Below are 16,784 nucleotides of genomic sequence, written 5' to 3'. Positions count from 1 at the left end.
TGTTTGGTGGTCACGCACGCGCGTGCACGCACGTGGTGTCACGCACGCGCACGCACGTGGTCACGCGCGGTCACGCACGCACGAGGGAGACAAAGGCGGCCGGGCACGTGTGATAAATCGTGACGGCTGTTTCACCACCACCACTAGGACCACCACTACCACCACCTCCTCCTCCTCGTGGTTTGGTTAATAGGCGCTCGCAAACCACCTCGCTCGCTCGCTCGCTGCGCGCCCACCGCAGGTCCAGGCGGTGCGCGTGAGTCGCCTGTGGATGAGACGCGGAGCCTCCGCACGCGGCTCATTGGTATGGCGCGTGCGTGTGTGCTGTGTGTGCGTGCGTGTGCGTGCTGTGTGTGTGTCTGTGTGCGTGCTGTGTGTGTGTGTGTGCTGTGTGTGCGTGCTGTGTGCGTGCTGTGTGTGTGTGTTGTGTGTGTGCTGTGCACGTGTGTGTAGTGTGCGTGCTGTGTGTGCGTGCTGTGTGCGTGTGTGCTGTGTGTGTGTGCTGTGTGTGTGCGTGCGTGCTGTGTGTGCGTGCTGTGTGTGTGTGTGTGCGTGCGTGCGTGCTGTGTGTATGTGTGTGCGTGTGTGTGCGTGCGTGTGCTGTGTGTGCGTGTGTGCTGTGTGTGCGTGCTGTGTGTGTGTGCGTGTGTGCTGTGTGTGTGTGTGCTGTGTGTGCGTGCTGTGTGTGTGTGCTGTGTGTGTGTGCGTGTGTGCTGTGTGTGTGCGTGCTGTGTAGTGTGTGTGTGCTGTGTAGTGTGTGTGTGCTGTGTGTGTGCGTGCTGTGTGTGCGTGCTGTGTGTTTGCTGTGTGTGTGTGTACTGTGTGTGTAGTGTGTGTGTACTGTGTGTGCAGCAGTGTGTAAGTGCGTGTACTGTGTGCGCGTGTACTGTGTGCATGCGCGTGTGTACTTTGTGTGTGTGTACTGTGTGTAGTGTGTACTGTGTGTGTACTGTGTGTGTGTACTGTGTGTGTACTGTGTGCGTACTGTGCGTGTTTGTGGGTACCTGCGTATCACTGTGCGTGCAGTAAACATTGCACTGGGGAGACAAAGGCGGCCGGGCGTGGTGCTGGCCACCCACCCCCTCGTGTGCCGTGCCGGCCTTAATAGGTGCTCGCAAACAGCACTTGCCCCAACAATCTGTATGGCTATACGGGGGAGCTTTGTCTTATATGTATGTATGTGCATGCATCAATGTGCACGTGTGGGTGTACACGCGGAGCGGTGGGGCAGTGGTTAGCGTCATGCGCTCGGAACCCGGCGACTCGAGTTCGATTCCAGCTCACGGCCCAACATCGGTGGCGATTGTCTGAGCCGGTCCTGGGCCTCCCCTAGGTCGACTCAGCCTCAAATCAGTACCTGCTGCGGTGTCTAAACGTCAGCACTGGGGGAGACAAAGGCGGCCGGGCGTAGTGCTGGCCACCCACCCCCTCGTGCGCCGTGGCCGGCTGGCATGGATGGGTGCTCGCGAACAGCACTTGCCCCAACAGTCCGTGCAGGCTATGCGGGGTGGGGGATCTTTGTCTTTGTATTTATGTGCGCGTGTGATAGAGCGGGGGGAGAAGTGGGGAGAGGTGAAGGGAGGAGAGAGAGGGGAGAGATAGGGGGAGAGAGAGAGAGTGGCTGGTTGGGTAGCTTGGGTGGGTTGATAGGTAGGTGGGTGTGTGCGTGTGGTGTGTGTGTGTGTGAGAGAGAGAGAGAGAGGGGGGGCGGTGGTGATGGGGAGGGAGGGCGCCTCCCCTAATACCGTACTCCTCACAGCAGCTCCCGTCCGCTCTCCTCACACTCGGCAGAGAGGAGGACGAGGAGAGACACACAGAGAGAGGCAGGGAGGAGGAGTAGGAGTGCATCGCGGAAGGAGAGAGCGCGCGCGAGAGAGAGAGAGCGAGAAATAATTATGCCTTCCTCGGAGGAGCGAGCAATCCGTGAGTAGAAGGAGACGCACAACCCCGACACTCTCTCGCCTCGCCGTCCGCACACGGAAGAACTCGCACGATACGTACGCAGATATACACACACGCACACGCGCACACACGTCGGCACGCATAGTGAACGTACGTGGGTGGATACGCGTGTGCGCTACGATCACCCCTCGTACATACAGCCTTGCGCAGACTCGGGGGCACCTATTAAGCATAGGCACACGTGTAAACACACACGGATACACACACGGATACACAGTACAACTTGCACACAGCCTCGCGCGCACATTCACACGCGTGTAAACGCACGGGCACACACACATTGACATGCGCACGCGCGGACACTGACATATGCACATCCATACAAACAATGCACGTTTGCACACACACACACACACACAAAGGCAAAGGTGCCCCGTGTAGGCATACGTACAGACTGCTGTTGGGGCAAGTGCTATGAGCGAGCACTATGTTGCGTACGGTACAAACATTGTGCACGCGCCCTCTCCCCTAGGTAGACTCGGCCCAAAATTGCATCGGATAATATACGCGCGTGCAATCGCACACTGTGGACAGTATATCAGCAAATAGAAGCAACGTATTGTAAATCAAATGTCTAATTTGTATATTGTTTTATATATGCATCGTGTATTGCGTTTAGTACCGTGTATGCACACACACACACACCACACGTCACATACATCGGACAAAGATGTCCCGTATCGCCTCCGCAGACTGTTGGGGCAAGTGCGGTCAGCGAGCACCTATGACATGTGTTTGTGCGCGTGGTCCAGCAAACCACTCCCGGCCGCCTTTGTCTTCCCGGTGGTTGATGTTTATATCCCCCCACACTACTGACTGAGGTTATATTCGGGAGAAGCTCAAGAGCGGTGCGCTAACTACGCCACACACACCACACACCACACCCACCACACCCACCACACCACACACATACCACACACACACACACCACACACATACCACACACACACACACCACACACACACACCACACACACACTACACACACACCACACCACACACCCACCACACCACACACCCACCACACCACACACCCACCACACACACACACACCACACACACACCACACAAACCACACACACACCACACACACAACACACACACACCACCCCATACACCACACCACACACCCATCACACACACACCACACGTACACAACACACACACATCACACACACACCACACACACCACACACACACACCACACACACATCACACACCACACCACACACTCACGCTCAGTAAATTGCAGGTCTATATATAGGCACTGACTGCTGTTTGCACGCATTATATATTTATACAGGATGTCTTGCACACACACACAGACTATATATAATCTGTACACACTTACACTATATCACAACTATTACTCTGTATAATTATTTAATAATAATGTCCATCCATACGTCCATCCACTGCTGGATGAACGCGTACCATCCCCGCCACACACCATTGGATCATGAGGATTTGCGGGATGGGGTGTTTGACCATACTTCACCACGCTGGTCATTTGCTGCGAGCCAGCTGGCTAAACTACACATCACTGGCCGCTAATGTTTTCAGAACGCAGTTACGCTGCTAACCACTGCGCCACCGCTCCACCCGATGCACGTAGGAGCATCACGCCGAACCAGAATATGCGTAGAATATACAGCGTTGTGTGTACACACACTCACACGCGCACACATCGTGCATACCACACGTGCATACGTACATTATGCTGCTATGTAGCATACACATAATGGAATACTAGGCATCTATACTCGCTGTATGCATCGCGTGTGCCGTACACACACACACACTCATTTATAATCACAGTGGCATCCCGTACAGATGAGCAGTTCGTGACTGCGCGGTTATGGACGGACGTGTCTATGAATGGTGTGTGTGTGTGTGTGCACGTGTACTCGGCGGATGTGTGCGTGTGTGTGTAAACATTGGGGAGACAAAGGTGGCCGGGCGTGGTTCTGATCGTCACACCCTCCCTCCCTCTCCATCCATCCCTCGACCGGTGTTCGTTTGCCGTGTCGGCCTTCGTCGACGATTGCTAACAGCACTTGCTCCAACGGTCTGGCAAAGGCTATCTGGGGAACCTTTGTCTTTGTGCGACTGTGTGTGTGTGCGCGCGTATGCACAATGCACGCGCGTTCATCTGTATATCTGCATGTGCGCGTGGATGTGCATTAATTGTAATGTGTGTACTGTACCGGTAACCGCATTGAAGCAACAGCAACACAAAAAACCGGTTACGGACCTGGTTTTTGCCGCACGCACGCGAATGCGAAGAGCGATCGGCATCTACCCGCGGATCAGCTCCGTAACTGCTGGAAAACGAAGGGAGCTGCTGCTGCTGCAGCCGCTGCTGCTGCTGCCCCTGCTGTTGCTGCCCCTGCTGCTGCCCCTGCTGTTGCTGCTGCTGCTCCCCCTGCAGCTGCTGCTGCTGCAGCCGCTGCTGCTGCTGCCCCTGCTGCTGCTGCCCCTGCTGCTGCTGCCCCTGCTGCTGCTGCCCCTGCTGCTGCTGCCCCTGCTGCTGCTGCTGCTCCCCCTGCTGCTGCTGCTGCTCCCCCTGCTGCTGCCGCTGCTGCCGCTGCTGCTGCAGCCGCTGCTGCTGCAGCCGCTGCTGCTGCAGCCGCTGCTGCTGCAGCCGCTGCTGCTGCAGCCCCAACTGCTGCTGCTGCAGCCACTGCTGCTGCTACTGCTGCTGCTGCCCCTGCTGCTGCTGCTCCCCCTGCTGCCGCTGCTCCCGCTGCTGCCCCTGCCGCTGCTGCCACTGCTGCTGCCCCAGCTGCTGCTACTGCAGCCACTGCTGCTGCTACTGCTGCTGCTACTACTGCTGCTGCAGTGTTATTGACGGCATCGCAGCGCAGCGCAATTGCAGCCTCGATGTTTGTCGGTTCGATTCCATCTCCCGGCGTGGTTCACAGCAGTGAGTAGACCGTCTGGTCGCGGGTGCTGGGGGGTGGTAACGTGTGGGGTACCCAGACCTCCTGCAAGACGTCCGCATGGTCGGCGTGGAAGAGTAGGCGGAGTCACCAAATGACGACCCTCGAGGTGAGAGAGGCCTCGAGCGGAGGGCCATCCGCCGGCAGTGGCGTGAGCCGGGAATTGCGGGGGCTGCGCTTTTGCCTTTTGACTGAGAAACGGGGGTGCGATGAACCCGGCGACCCGAGTTCGGTCTCTTTGCTTGGCCACCAACATCGGCGACGATTATCTGAACCAGTCGCGGGCCTCCCCTATGGCGACTCGGCCTCAAATGATTACCGGGGATACAAAGGCGGTCGGGTGTGTTGCTGGCCACCCACCCCCTCGTGCGCCGTGACGGCCTTCGGAGGTGCTCGCTAACAGCACTTGCCCCAGCAGTCTGCTCGAGGCTACCCGGGGGATCTTTGTCTTTGGGCACGTAAGCAATTGAGCGTGATCGTGTGCACGTGTGCGCCGAATGAATTCAAATCGCATCAATGTCACACATTCATCCGTTCCAATTACAATTAACTTTGTGAGACCATATACACGCCAATCACTTGCAAACATACCACCCGTTGTGTGTAGCGAGAGGACTCGGTTGCATTGTACGTAGAGCAAAGGCAAAGACGCCCCTCCTCCCCACACATATATAGCCTCAACAGACTGTTGGGGCAAGTGCTGTTCGCGAGCACTCTGTGAAGGCCGACACGGCAGAGGTGGGTGGCCAGTATCACACCAGGCCGCCTTTGTCACCCCACTGGTTTACAAACCCCCCCCCCCCCCCCACATTTTGTCATTCAACTGCTGGATGAAGACCTCCCCAGTAGACATGCAAACATCGTGCCAACGTTGAGATTGACGTGTGCTCAACGTAAAACCAACATCGGCCCGACGTTTCTCGGGTCCCCCCCCCACTCCCACTGCGTCTTGCGGGTCGTGGGAGTTATTCGGAGCGTACTTGACCGCCGCTTTTTAGCTCATCGGATTCCTCCAGAATAAACAACAGATGTTCTCATTCTGGACAGTGGCGGCGGTGGTGGGCGTTGGAGGATAGCACAATTAACGTCGTTATGTCGGCGCTGATCGCAGCATCTGTTTTATGCGCGACGGAGGGGTGGGTGGGGGTCGCTCGTGCAAGGCTAAGAGCCTTTTAGCTTCTGAGATGTCACGATATCGGGCTCGAGTCTGGGATGAATTGTACGTATATTGAACTTCTTTCGCACCGTACGTAGCTAACCGTGCTAATCGGCCGTGCGGGGGGCGGGGGGCGGGGGGGGACAGCAAACTGAACACAAAAAGCGGCTCTAAAGAAATGATTTTTCAATTTAGATTCGAAAGCGCATCATCGCTCCCGGTGGTATTGCTGATGTAGGAATGGACGAAGAACGTTCCAGACGGCCGCTGCGGTGACCGTCTTTGTCCGCTGGCTGCAAGGATGCCCGGAGTTCGCGTGCAAGGTTTATGCTCCTTGACGAGTTCAGCGAGATATTGCGGTTCATTTGTGGCGAGCACTTTGTGTGTGTGTAACGGGTGCGACCTCATAACGCGTACGGTATGGCGCTCGGCAGAATCGGAAGCCAATGCGGCTCCGGCGAGCACCGGACGGACAAGGTGGGATATTTTGATCACGGTGGATATTTGTCCCTAGCGGATATTTGGCCCCGATGGATATTTGGCTACGGTGGATATTTGGTCACCGTGGATATTTGGCTACGGTGGATATTTGGCTACGGGGGATATTTGGCCATGGTGGATATTTGTCCGCGGTGGATGCTTTGATCAAAGCAGAAACAAGAAGAACAACTCAACAAATTGGGTTGTAAATCTTCCAGCATCGTCACACGACCGAGTGCCGGTGGTGCGTGTGTCGTCTTGTTGGCACAACGCGACGCGCGATCTTCATGATAAACTCTCCAATAGTCGACGCCACCACCTTCAAGTGCACCCAGTAGCCGTCATAAGGTTACGACATCGCGATTTAACAACGACGCGTCGGCTCGGTACAGGAGAACCCCCTCTGAACGATCACAACACGTATGTCCTCCTGATGACAATCGCTTGTGTTGTGATCGGAACGTCATAGTTTTTATTGTTTATTTTATAAATATAATGTTTTATTAATTTGAACCTATCTACGTGACTTTACCGCAAGACCCAAAGAATATTAATTCCTGCAGTCACGAAAGCTTCAAGTCAAGATTCATTCCACACGTTTGCGTGGAATCGCCGAGGCTTGCTGGTGCGTTTCCAATCGCGAGCGACCGGCCGACTGCCAGCACCGCTGAGTGAGCGATCGGAGGCACCTCCCGCGCACCGGCGATGGCACCGCACCGGTGATGGCACCAGCGCCGTGGCGATCGCGTTCTGTTGGGGCTTATCGCGGAGACCTCAAAAACAAAAAAATTAACCCGTAAAAACAAAGTTTTTCACTATAAAATCCTTTATATGCGTGGCGGCTAGAGTCCTCTCGTCCTTTGGCTTGAGATGGCTGCCACCTATGGGTCAAATGATTGCCTGCCACCATTAAGCAATTGGTAATAAAATATAAAAAAAAATCCCTAAAAAGTGTAAAGTTATGAAATTTTTTTTTCACTAAAATAAATTGTCACGCACAACGAGTCTGTGTGCAAAATGTCAGCTCGATTGGATCACGGGAAATGGGTTAAAAACGACCGAAAGATTTGCACGGTCGTAAGCGCGCAAGCAAGCAAGTGAACTTAATATAAAGGATTTAAAAAAACAAACGGAGCCTTTAGGTCGCGATCCGAATGCGTCGCGGATTCAGCGCGGGTGAAGGTTTCGTGATGTCGGGTTTCGTCGGGGTCGGGCTGTCTGTGGGTTCGCCAGACGAGGCATATTGCGAGTGTCCGCGTGCAATAACATACCCCCTAAGTGCCTATAGAGTAGAACCCCTCTTAACGACCACCCCTCTTAGCGACTAATCACTTAACGACGGGCCTCCATTAAGCCCAACGTGTAGTGTGTAGTACAGTGTATAGTGTAGTGTATAGTAGTATAGTGTAGTGTATAGTAGTATAGTGTATAGTAGTGTGTAGTGTAGTACATAGTGTAGTGTATAGTATCGATTTAAAGCTTTCGTGACTGCAGGGATTCATCTTCTTGGTTCTTTCGGTAAAGTCACGTAGAAGGGAAGTAATAAAATAATAAAAATAAACATAACAAAATAATTCTCACGACGTTTCGGCTACAATGCAAGCAGCCGTCTTCAGGTGAAGAATGAGACACTGCCAAGCTTGGAGCTTATATATAAGCTGGGTTGGAGGTGGAAGAAGAGCTCCTTAACAAAATAATGTGCATATCAAGAGGAATTTAGCATATTCGTGGGAATTGCGTAGGAGGTGGGCGGGGGGGGTTTCAGAGTCATATTATGCCCATGCATTATGCAGGATCAGCAGCATCAAAGGGAGGAAAAACCACCTCTGCGGTACTAAACTCTACTGACCTGGTATCGACAATCAAGGGGATTTCCCTGTCCCCAGACGACCTGCTTGTCAGTTTTGATGTGGTTTCCTTATTCACCAAAGTTCCTGTACCTGACACCATCGCAATCATTGAAGACTTGGTTAATCAGGGACTGAATACTGGGGTACCCCCCCTGGTGAGACACTGCTTAACCAATACATATTTCACCTGGAATGGAACTTTCTACAAGCAAACTGAGGGCACCCCAATGGGCTCCCCCCTATCTCCGGTTGTAGCCAACATTTTCATGGAGAAATTTGAGACTGACGCCATCCAGACTGCCACTCTACACCCGACCTTATGGAAGAGGTACGTAGATGACACTTTTGTCATCTGGCCACATGGCCGGCCTGCTCTAGACCAATTTCTCGACCACATCAATTCCATACACCCAGCCATCAGATTCACCATGGAAGTCGAAAAAGATGGCAAGCTACCCTTTTTGGATGTCCTAATTAAAAGGAGACCTGATGTTTCAATGAGCCATTCTGTCTACAGGAAAGCCACCCTTACGGATGCCTACCTAAAACCGGATTCCCACCACCATCCATCCCAGAAGAACTCCCTCATCAAGACTCTATACCATAGAGCCCAATGCATCTCCGACCAGGAACACATTGCCAGTGAACTCAAACACATACGCCAAGCTCTTAAGGCTAATGGTTACTCCGACTACACAATCCGAAAAGCCATCACTCCAACCATCAAGAAAGATCCTGTTGAGGAGCCTTTCAAAACCATCACCTTACCCTACATTGCTGGGGTCACAAAAAAGATCTCCAAAATCCTGATTAAACACAAGATTCAGGTCCGATTCAACACAGTACATAAAATCCGTGATCTGGTCCCGTCTGTAAAAGACATGGTTCCAGACATACAGTACCCTGGCGTCTACAAACTAAGATGCCTCTGTAGTAGCAATTACATTGGAGAAACCAAACGACATGTCTCGGACCGCATCCGTGAACATAAAGCAGACCTGAAACACGGTAGGACAAACACCTCAGCCGTGGCAGATCACTGTTACAATTCAGTGGGCTCACATGACATTGACTTCTCCAAGACAGAGGTTCTCTGCAAGCCATCTGGCTACCATGAGAGATTCGTTCATGAGGCGATCCACATATACAAACACAAAGACAATTTCAACCGAGAAGATTGATTCTGGCTCCGCAATCATTGGAAGGACGTAATAAACCATTTCGGATCTTAACTGATTGTTGTTCACGTTTACGGTGACTTTCAGACCGCAGTCCACTCACTGGCATTGACTGTGTATCTTGTGTTCTCCACGGGGAATGCATTATTTGCTCCGCTGTGGGTCTCCTTTCACCGCTCTCCCATTGACATGTTTCATTGCTTCTACATACTATTGACATTCCCTCCCTTTGTTGGTGCTACCCCTACCCCCTCCCTTTGATGCTGCTGATCCTGCATAATGCATGGGCATAATATGACTCTGAAACCCCCCCCGCCCACCTCCTACGCAATTCCCACGAATATGCTAAATTCCTCTTGATATGCACATTATTTTGTTAAGGAGCTCTTCTTCCACCTCCAACCCAGCTTATATATAAGCTCCAAGCTTGGCAGTGTCTCATTCTTCACCTGAAGACGGCTGCTTGCGTTGTGGCCGAAACGTCGTGAGAATTATTTTATTATGTTTTATTTTTATTATTTTATTATTCTCCTTCTACGTGACTTTACCGAAAGAACCAAGAAGACGAATCCCTGCAGTCACGAAAGCTTTAAATAGAAATCAAACGAAAGTAGGCAATACTCTTCGGTACAAGACATACCAAGTGCACGCGCACAAACTCAATATTCAAACTCGTATGGGGCTTTCCATAAATGACGTCACGCACGAGGTGGGGGGGGGGGGTCAGACATTTGTGACGATGTGTGACGAGGTGGGGGGGGGGGGTTAGAAATGTGACGTCACATCAACATGCGCAACTTTAAATAAATATAGACAACACGTTCTACTTAATTAAATAGACTTTTTGATAAATGTTTTCGCCTACAACATCAGAGTGCAGCGCCACATTAAATACGCACTACGATGACAATAGGTTAAAGCGATTTGAAGCATGTTTTATTTTAAAAATGTAAATATGGTTTTTTTGGGGGGGGAGGGGGCAGAGCTTTGTGACGTCATATTTGAGGGGGGGGGTCTGACTTTTTGTGACGCCGTGTGACGAATGGGGGGGGGAGTCAAAAATCCTCCAAAATCGCGTGACGTCATTTATGGACGGCCCCTAACCAGGTATACATTAGGGAGTGCCTGAACGGTGGCATTAGGGGATGGGTGGCCAACACGACGTCCAACCGCCTTTGTCTCCCCAGTGGCGATGTTTACACACCACACCAGGTACTCATTTGAGGCCGAGTCGACCTAGGCGAGGCCCAGGACCGGTTCAGATAATCGTCACCGGTGTGTGTGGCCGTGAGCTGGAATCGAACTCGGGTCACTGGGTTTGTAGCGCAGTGTAGCGCTAACCGCTGCACCACCGCTCCCCACATCTTACACACGCACTGAGTGGCGCTGACGTTGCAATGACGCCTGTCCCAGGCTTCCCCTACGTCGACTCAGCCTTAAAAAAAATTATGCATTTAGCGAATGCTTTAACACGTGGCTGTCATACAGTTTGAAGCGCCAGCCTTAAATGAGTACCTGGTGCGGTGTGTTGTCAACATCGCTACTCGGGAGACGAAGGCGGCCGGGCGTGATGCTGGCCACCCCCCACCCCCACTCGTCAGCCGTGCCGGCCTTCATAGGTGCTGCTCGCTAACAGCACTTGCCTTAAAATTCGATTCAGGCTACACGGGGGATCTTTGTCTTTGCGTTGCTCGCGGTGCAACCCACGCGGATTTTTTCTTTAAACTTCATACCCCTTTTTTTATTTAATATAAAAAAATCCTTCCTAAAAGATTTTTTTCCACACTGAGTTTACGACCTTCAATCTGGGGCTGAGGCTAAAAGGGATTTGAGTCCACACCAAGTCTAAGTCCGGCTGGCTCTGCCTGGAATTCCAGGGCAGGTTAAGTCGGGACACAAGAAGGGGGGGGGGGGGGGTGGAGGTGGAAGTTCCATCGTAGCTCGAGTGGCAGATGAAATAAAAAAAATTTTTATTCACGAACAAATTCATTTTTGTGGTTCCATTACGGGCGTGCGAGTCGTCGCTGCTGAGAGGGAACGGATTGAGGAAGTCTGTGTGATGATCACGATCACGATGATTTTGTTGAGAAGGGAGCTAGGTGGTAACCGTGGCACATCTCCGACGAAGCTCACGCTGGGGGAGATGTGATACGCAGATAGTCAGACGTGGGGGGGGGGGGGGCATTGGGTGGGGAATAGGAGGAGGAGGATGAGTGAGAAAGAGCTTTATAGCTCATCGGATTTCTCCGGTCTAGATAAATATTCTGAATTAAAAGTAACATTCTGAAAGGTCGTTGAGTCGTTGGAAGGCGCCCGCCAAGGGCACCAACCAAAGCCCCCGGTCTGCGATGTCGAAATCCACGAGGATTGCCACCCGCCCGATTACAGCATCTGTGTGACGTGCCGCAAATTTTCAGAGAAATGGCCTGAAAGCAACCGGTCTCGATCTGCCGGAAACTTACACGTAACTTTTTTTTTCTAAATATCTCGGCCGAATAATAATAATAAATAAATAAATAAACGACCGAGCGAGCGAACGCAGCGAAACGCGAGACCCTCTCGACGCGCCGCCACTCTGACGAACTCCCCGTGCACCGGCGGCGTTGATTGCGAATCGCACCGAGGAACTGAGCACCCACCCACCCCCCCTCACCACCAAACCCCCCCTCACCACCAAACCCCCGTTGGTAGGTCACTGGGTTTGTAGCGCAGTCCTCCGTGAGAGTAGGAGAAGCTCCTGTGCTATCTTGAAGAGGCAGCAGCGCAAATCTACCAAGGAAGGACGTGTGGCTGCACCTCAGAGCTCTACATCCTCCCTGACCTGTCCAGTGCGCCACAGAGAACTCCGGGCACAGGTTGACCTGTTCAGCCATCTGCGCACTCATCAAAACCCAACAAAATGACAAACGTGCCATGGTCATCATCAACTTTGATGGACAAACAAGAAGAAGAAGAAGCGCAGTCGTAGAACCCACGCTCGTAGCGGCCACCCCACAAACTCCCCAACTTGAATTGCCCGGAAATATCTGCACACAAAGGTGATGTCCCTAACCCCCATAGCGGCGTTCGCGAGTTCGCGAGCGGCGCTCGCGAATTCGCGAGCGGCGCTTGCCCCGAGCGGTTGGGGTGGCCGGCAGGACCACGTCCACTCGACTTCCTTTGTCTCCCCAGTGCTGATGTTTATACACACCACACCGAGTACTCATTTTACGGCTGAGTCGACCCAGGGGGGGGGGAGGGTGGGACAGGCCAAGAACATGGTTCAGATCACTATCGTAACTGGTGTTGGCCGTGAGCGGGAATTGAACCCGGGTGACCGGCTTCGTGGCGCAGTGCGCTAACCATCACGCCACCGCTCCCCATACGTGCACACACACACCCGCAATTCGCATCCACACACCAACGCACACTCTCCTACACGCCTGTGGCCCTGTGACCCGTGGACCCCCGGCGCAGTCTAACCGCCTGCACACTCAGTAGCGGCATCGCACCGGTTAGACCGACTCGCATCATCTCACTTACAAATAAAAAAAAAGGGGGAGCTAATTGAGATGGGTTATATGTTACATCATTCTCCAGAAACGGACAAATAATTCCCCACCGGTTTTTTTTGTTTGTTAAAGTCGGCAGCTTAGTCACATCGATTGCACTAAACCGGTTTTAATATTCCTTTACACATTCAAGGGCTTGAGGACAGCGGCGTCAATAGCGGTCCACCCACATCCTGTTCGGGACCCAAGGCCGTGGTGGGGCCTTTGGGGTCGAATTGTCACCTCCTGGGTTGTGCCTCCTGCTTAGGGCATCGCTTCTCTGTGCGCGTTGTTTTATTTACACGCTTTTATTGAACTCACTCTGTCTTTTTCGATTTAAAGCTTTCGTGGCTGCAGGGATTCATCTTCTTGGTTCTTTCGGTAAAAGTCACGTAGAAGGGAAATAATAAAATAATAAAAATAAAACATATAAAAATACAATTCTCACGACGTTTCGGCCACAACGCAAGCAGCCGTCCTCAGGTGAAGAACAGGTCTGTCGGAAAGACGGCGTCTGAACTATGTCTGTTGTCGTATCCTCAAATCTTGCAACTCAATTTTAACCCACTTCCCAATGTGGCATTGACTACAAACTTGGTATACGTTTGTCACACTGATGACAATACTATATTCCATCATTAAATTAAAAAAGGTTTAAGCAATATTTTTTCTATCTTATGTTTCGGCTTGGGTCTAATTGTCCACGCTCAACTCACGTTGTCTGTAAATCACCACGGCCCCTTACGTTGTGGCAAGCCTCGGGGCCACTTCCTGGAGTCGTGGAGTTCTGCCATTACTCGTACGGTACATTTCATTAAAGCGTGTTTTAAAAAAAAAGTATTTTTAAATATTACTTATTTCGGAACTGGGTCGCGTTCCTGGCTAGGCCTGAAGCGTGCCTCTAGCACCGAGGTTGCCAACTCGTAGAGACGATCAGTCCCAGCCGCGTGCGAGTTGCGCCAATAAGAACCGCCGGGCAACAACGGAAGAAGCGAGACCCGCATCCAACATCTATCGTCTTGGGCGTTGCACTCAGGGCTATACATCTCGCTCAATAGCTTCCGTCAAGGCTGGCTTGGAATAGAGATATATTGGCGTAAGGCACTACCACTAGAGTACAAAGTATGCCTGTTGATAATACGTATGTATGCTGAACATCTTTGGCAAAGTACGTAGCCAACCGTGCTAATCGGAGGCACGGAGGCAGGGGGTACACTAAATTAAATGTTATTGGACCCGGATATATTCCTACAATGCTGTGAACAGGTTTATAAATAGGGGCGAGATGTATGGGGCGTGGCTAAAATGAGTCCTGGAACAGTATTACCTAGGTTTTTTTCTGGTAAAGTCACGTAGGTAAAAAAATTAAAATTAATAAAAGTAAAATAAAAAATCACGACGTTTCGGAGGCAACACAAGCAGCTTGTGTTGCCTCCGAAACGTCGTGATTTATTATTTATAATTTTACTTTCATTAATTTAAATTTTATTTTACACCTACGTGACTTTACCGAAACAACTTATGAATATGAATCCTTGCAGTCACGAAAGCTTGAAATCCTGGAACAGTGTTCAGGGCTGCTCAACCTGAAATCAAGCGCCGTGGCGTAACCTCTTGAGACGCACGCTCCGCTACGTGGAGCTCCGACCGTGCGGCATTCAAGTTCATCGCAACTGGGTCAGCCGTGGCACCCGAACCCAGGGGCGATGAGAGTCCACGCGTTCAAAAAGAAAAATGAACCCGTAAAAACAAAGTTTTTCACTATAAATCCTTTATATGCGTGGCGGCTCGAGTCCTCTCGTCCTCTGGCTTGAGATGGCTGCCACCTATGGGTCAGATGATTGCCTGCCACCATTAAGCAATTGGTAATTAAATATAATTTATTTTTTCCTAAAAAGTGTAAAATTTTGGGAAAAATTTTTCACGAAAATAAATTGTCACGCACAACGAGTCTGTGTGCAAAATGTCAGCTCGATTGGATCACGGGAAGTGGGTTAAAAAAACGACCGAAAGATTTGCACGGTCGTAAGCGCGCAAGCAAGCAAGCAAGTGAACTTAATATAAAGGATTTAAAAAGAGAACGCGCAGGGCCCACGGTCCAAATGGAAATAAAAACAATCCACGCTTGGATTCCTGTCTGCCTGGCTGGCGTGCGTGATGACGTCACCCGCACCCCACAGCATTGAGCCGGGTCCGTGCGTGGTGACGTCATGCTGTCCTCACCCCACCCGCCCAACCCTCTTGCAGTTTACTCCGATCGGGGCGTGGGGGGGTGGATACACAGCAACGTCACACCCCCTACTGCGAAACATTTCAGGACAAGATTTTTTTTTGCGAGCGGGGGGTGGGTCTGCAACCTGCGGATCCGGGGGGGGCGGGGGGGGGGACGCGAGCTCTTTACGAGAACTGCTTCGTGGCCGTGTCCACGATCCATCGAGAAGGAACCGCCACCGTCTCGCGCGTGCACGATGCATTGCGGCGCTTGAAATATTTTAGGGGTTTTTGTTGTTGTTGTTGTTGCCGAACAAGAAGAACAAGAATTTAAAACGGCTCTTCCTCTTAGCTTTGGAGCGAGCGGATGTTTTAGACCAGGGGTCGGGAACCTTTTTGACTGGGAGAGCCATAAAAGCCAAATATTTCTAAATATATTTCATTGAGAGCCATATAGTATTTTTAACGTATAATAAATTAAATATGTCTTACTTTTAACGCGACTTCTGGTGCTGCATGGTTTTGCTGATGGCCTTGTAGTCTGGTTCATACGACGTGGTGAGGTTGAGCTTCATGCAGGCGTGACCCGTGAAATTTATCTTCAAAACTAATTTCTGTTTACTTGAAAACGACACGGTATTATTAAGCAATATCACAAGTATTTTAAAATCGGTTCCAAACTGATTTTTTTTTTCCAATTCAAAATTGTCTCGGAGCCATATGCCGTCACTGGAAGAGCCATACATGGCTCGCGAGCCATAGGTTCCCGACCGCTGTTTTAGACGGTACCGCTCGCAAGCGTCACCGTGCCCTCGCTCGCCCCGCAATGCAAACATCACCCCGTGTCGGTCACGGGGGTTGTGGTGCGTTTGACCATACTTCACCGCGATGGTCAATGCGGGGCCCGGCCAATGAGCGGCAGCCGCCTAAGGGGCCATCCGTTGAGTACGTACGCAGGGAGTGGAGAGGGGGGCGGTTGACCCATATGCGTTCGCTTGTGTATGGGGTGTCTACTGACAATGTGCGCATAGGAAAGGGGGCGCGGGGGGGATGCAGCCTCCATAATAATTAGTCTACATTGGCCTTCAAATGAGCCACAGGTCAATTCAGCTGTCGGACAGCAAGTACTGCCGGGAGAAGTGGGACTGTGGGAGAGGTGTCACTGGTGTGCCACCGTGCCCCTGACTGTAGCTATCACGCAGCTCAGCAGTGATAGCGGCCGTTCTATAGGATTCGGGGTGGGGGGGGGGGTACGTCAAGCGTATGTACGCAGGTGGGGGGGGGGGGGTGAAAAAAAACAGGGGTCAAGTTTTGACAGATTTTTGCGTACCTACTAAATGGATGACCCCTAAGGGCGCGGCGTAAGATGTCGCTCTGAGCCACTGATGGCATCGCAGCGGTGGCCGGGAATTGAACTCGGCTCGCCAAATTCACAGCGCGGTGTTCTAACCGCACTGCGCCACCGCTCCCAACGGA

The 16,784-nt window shown here is 51.8% G+C and overlaps 1 protein-coding gene across 1 annotated transcript in view; it reads left to right on the top strand.

Moving 5' to 3' along the window:
* Positions 1-1,765: 1,765 nt before the first annotated feature.
* The window catches only part of SYT7 (synaptotagmin 7), a 232,036-nt gene continuing 217,017 nt past the window's right edge, over positions 1,766-16,784 (top strand). The window contains exon 1 of the mRNA XM_061552781.1: positions 1,766-1,923. Within this exon, the coding sequence (XP_061408765.1) occupies positions 1,896-1,923 (28 nt within the window). The 5' untranslated portion in view covers positions 1,766-1,895. The remainder of the gene's footprint in view (positions 1,924-16,784) is intronic.

This window comes from Lethenteron reissneri, chromosome 2 (assembly GCF_015708825.2).
Source record: "Lethenteron reissneri isolate LAM-NWPU_2019-01 chromosome 2, ASM1570882v1, whole genome shotgun sequence".
Lineage (NCBI taxonomy): Eukaryota > Metazoa > Chordata > Hyperoartia > Petromyzontiformes > Petromyzontidae > Lethenteron > Lethenteron reissneri.
Note: the sequence above shows the minus strand (reverse complement) of the source record. Positions and strands in the feature narration are given on the sequence as shown.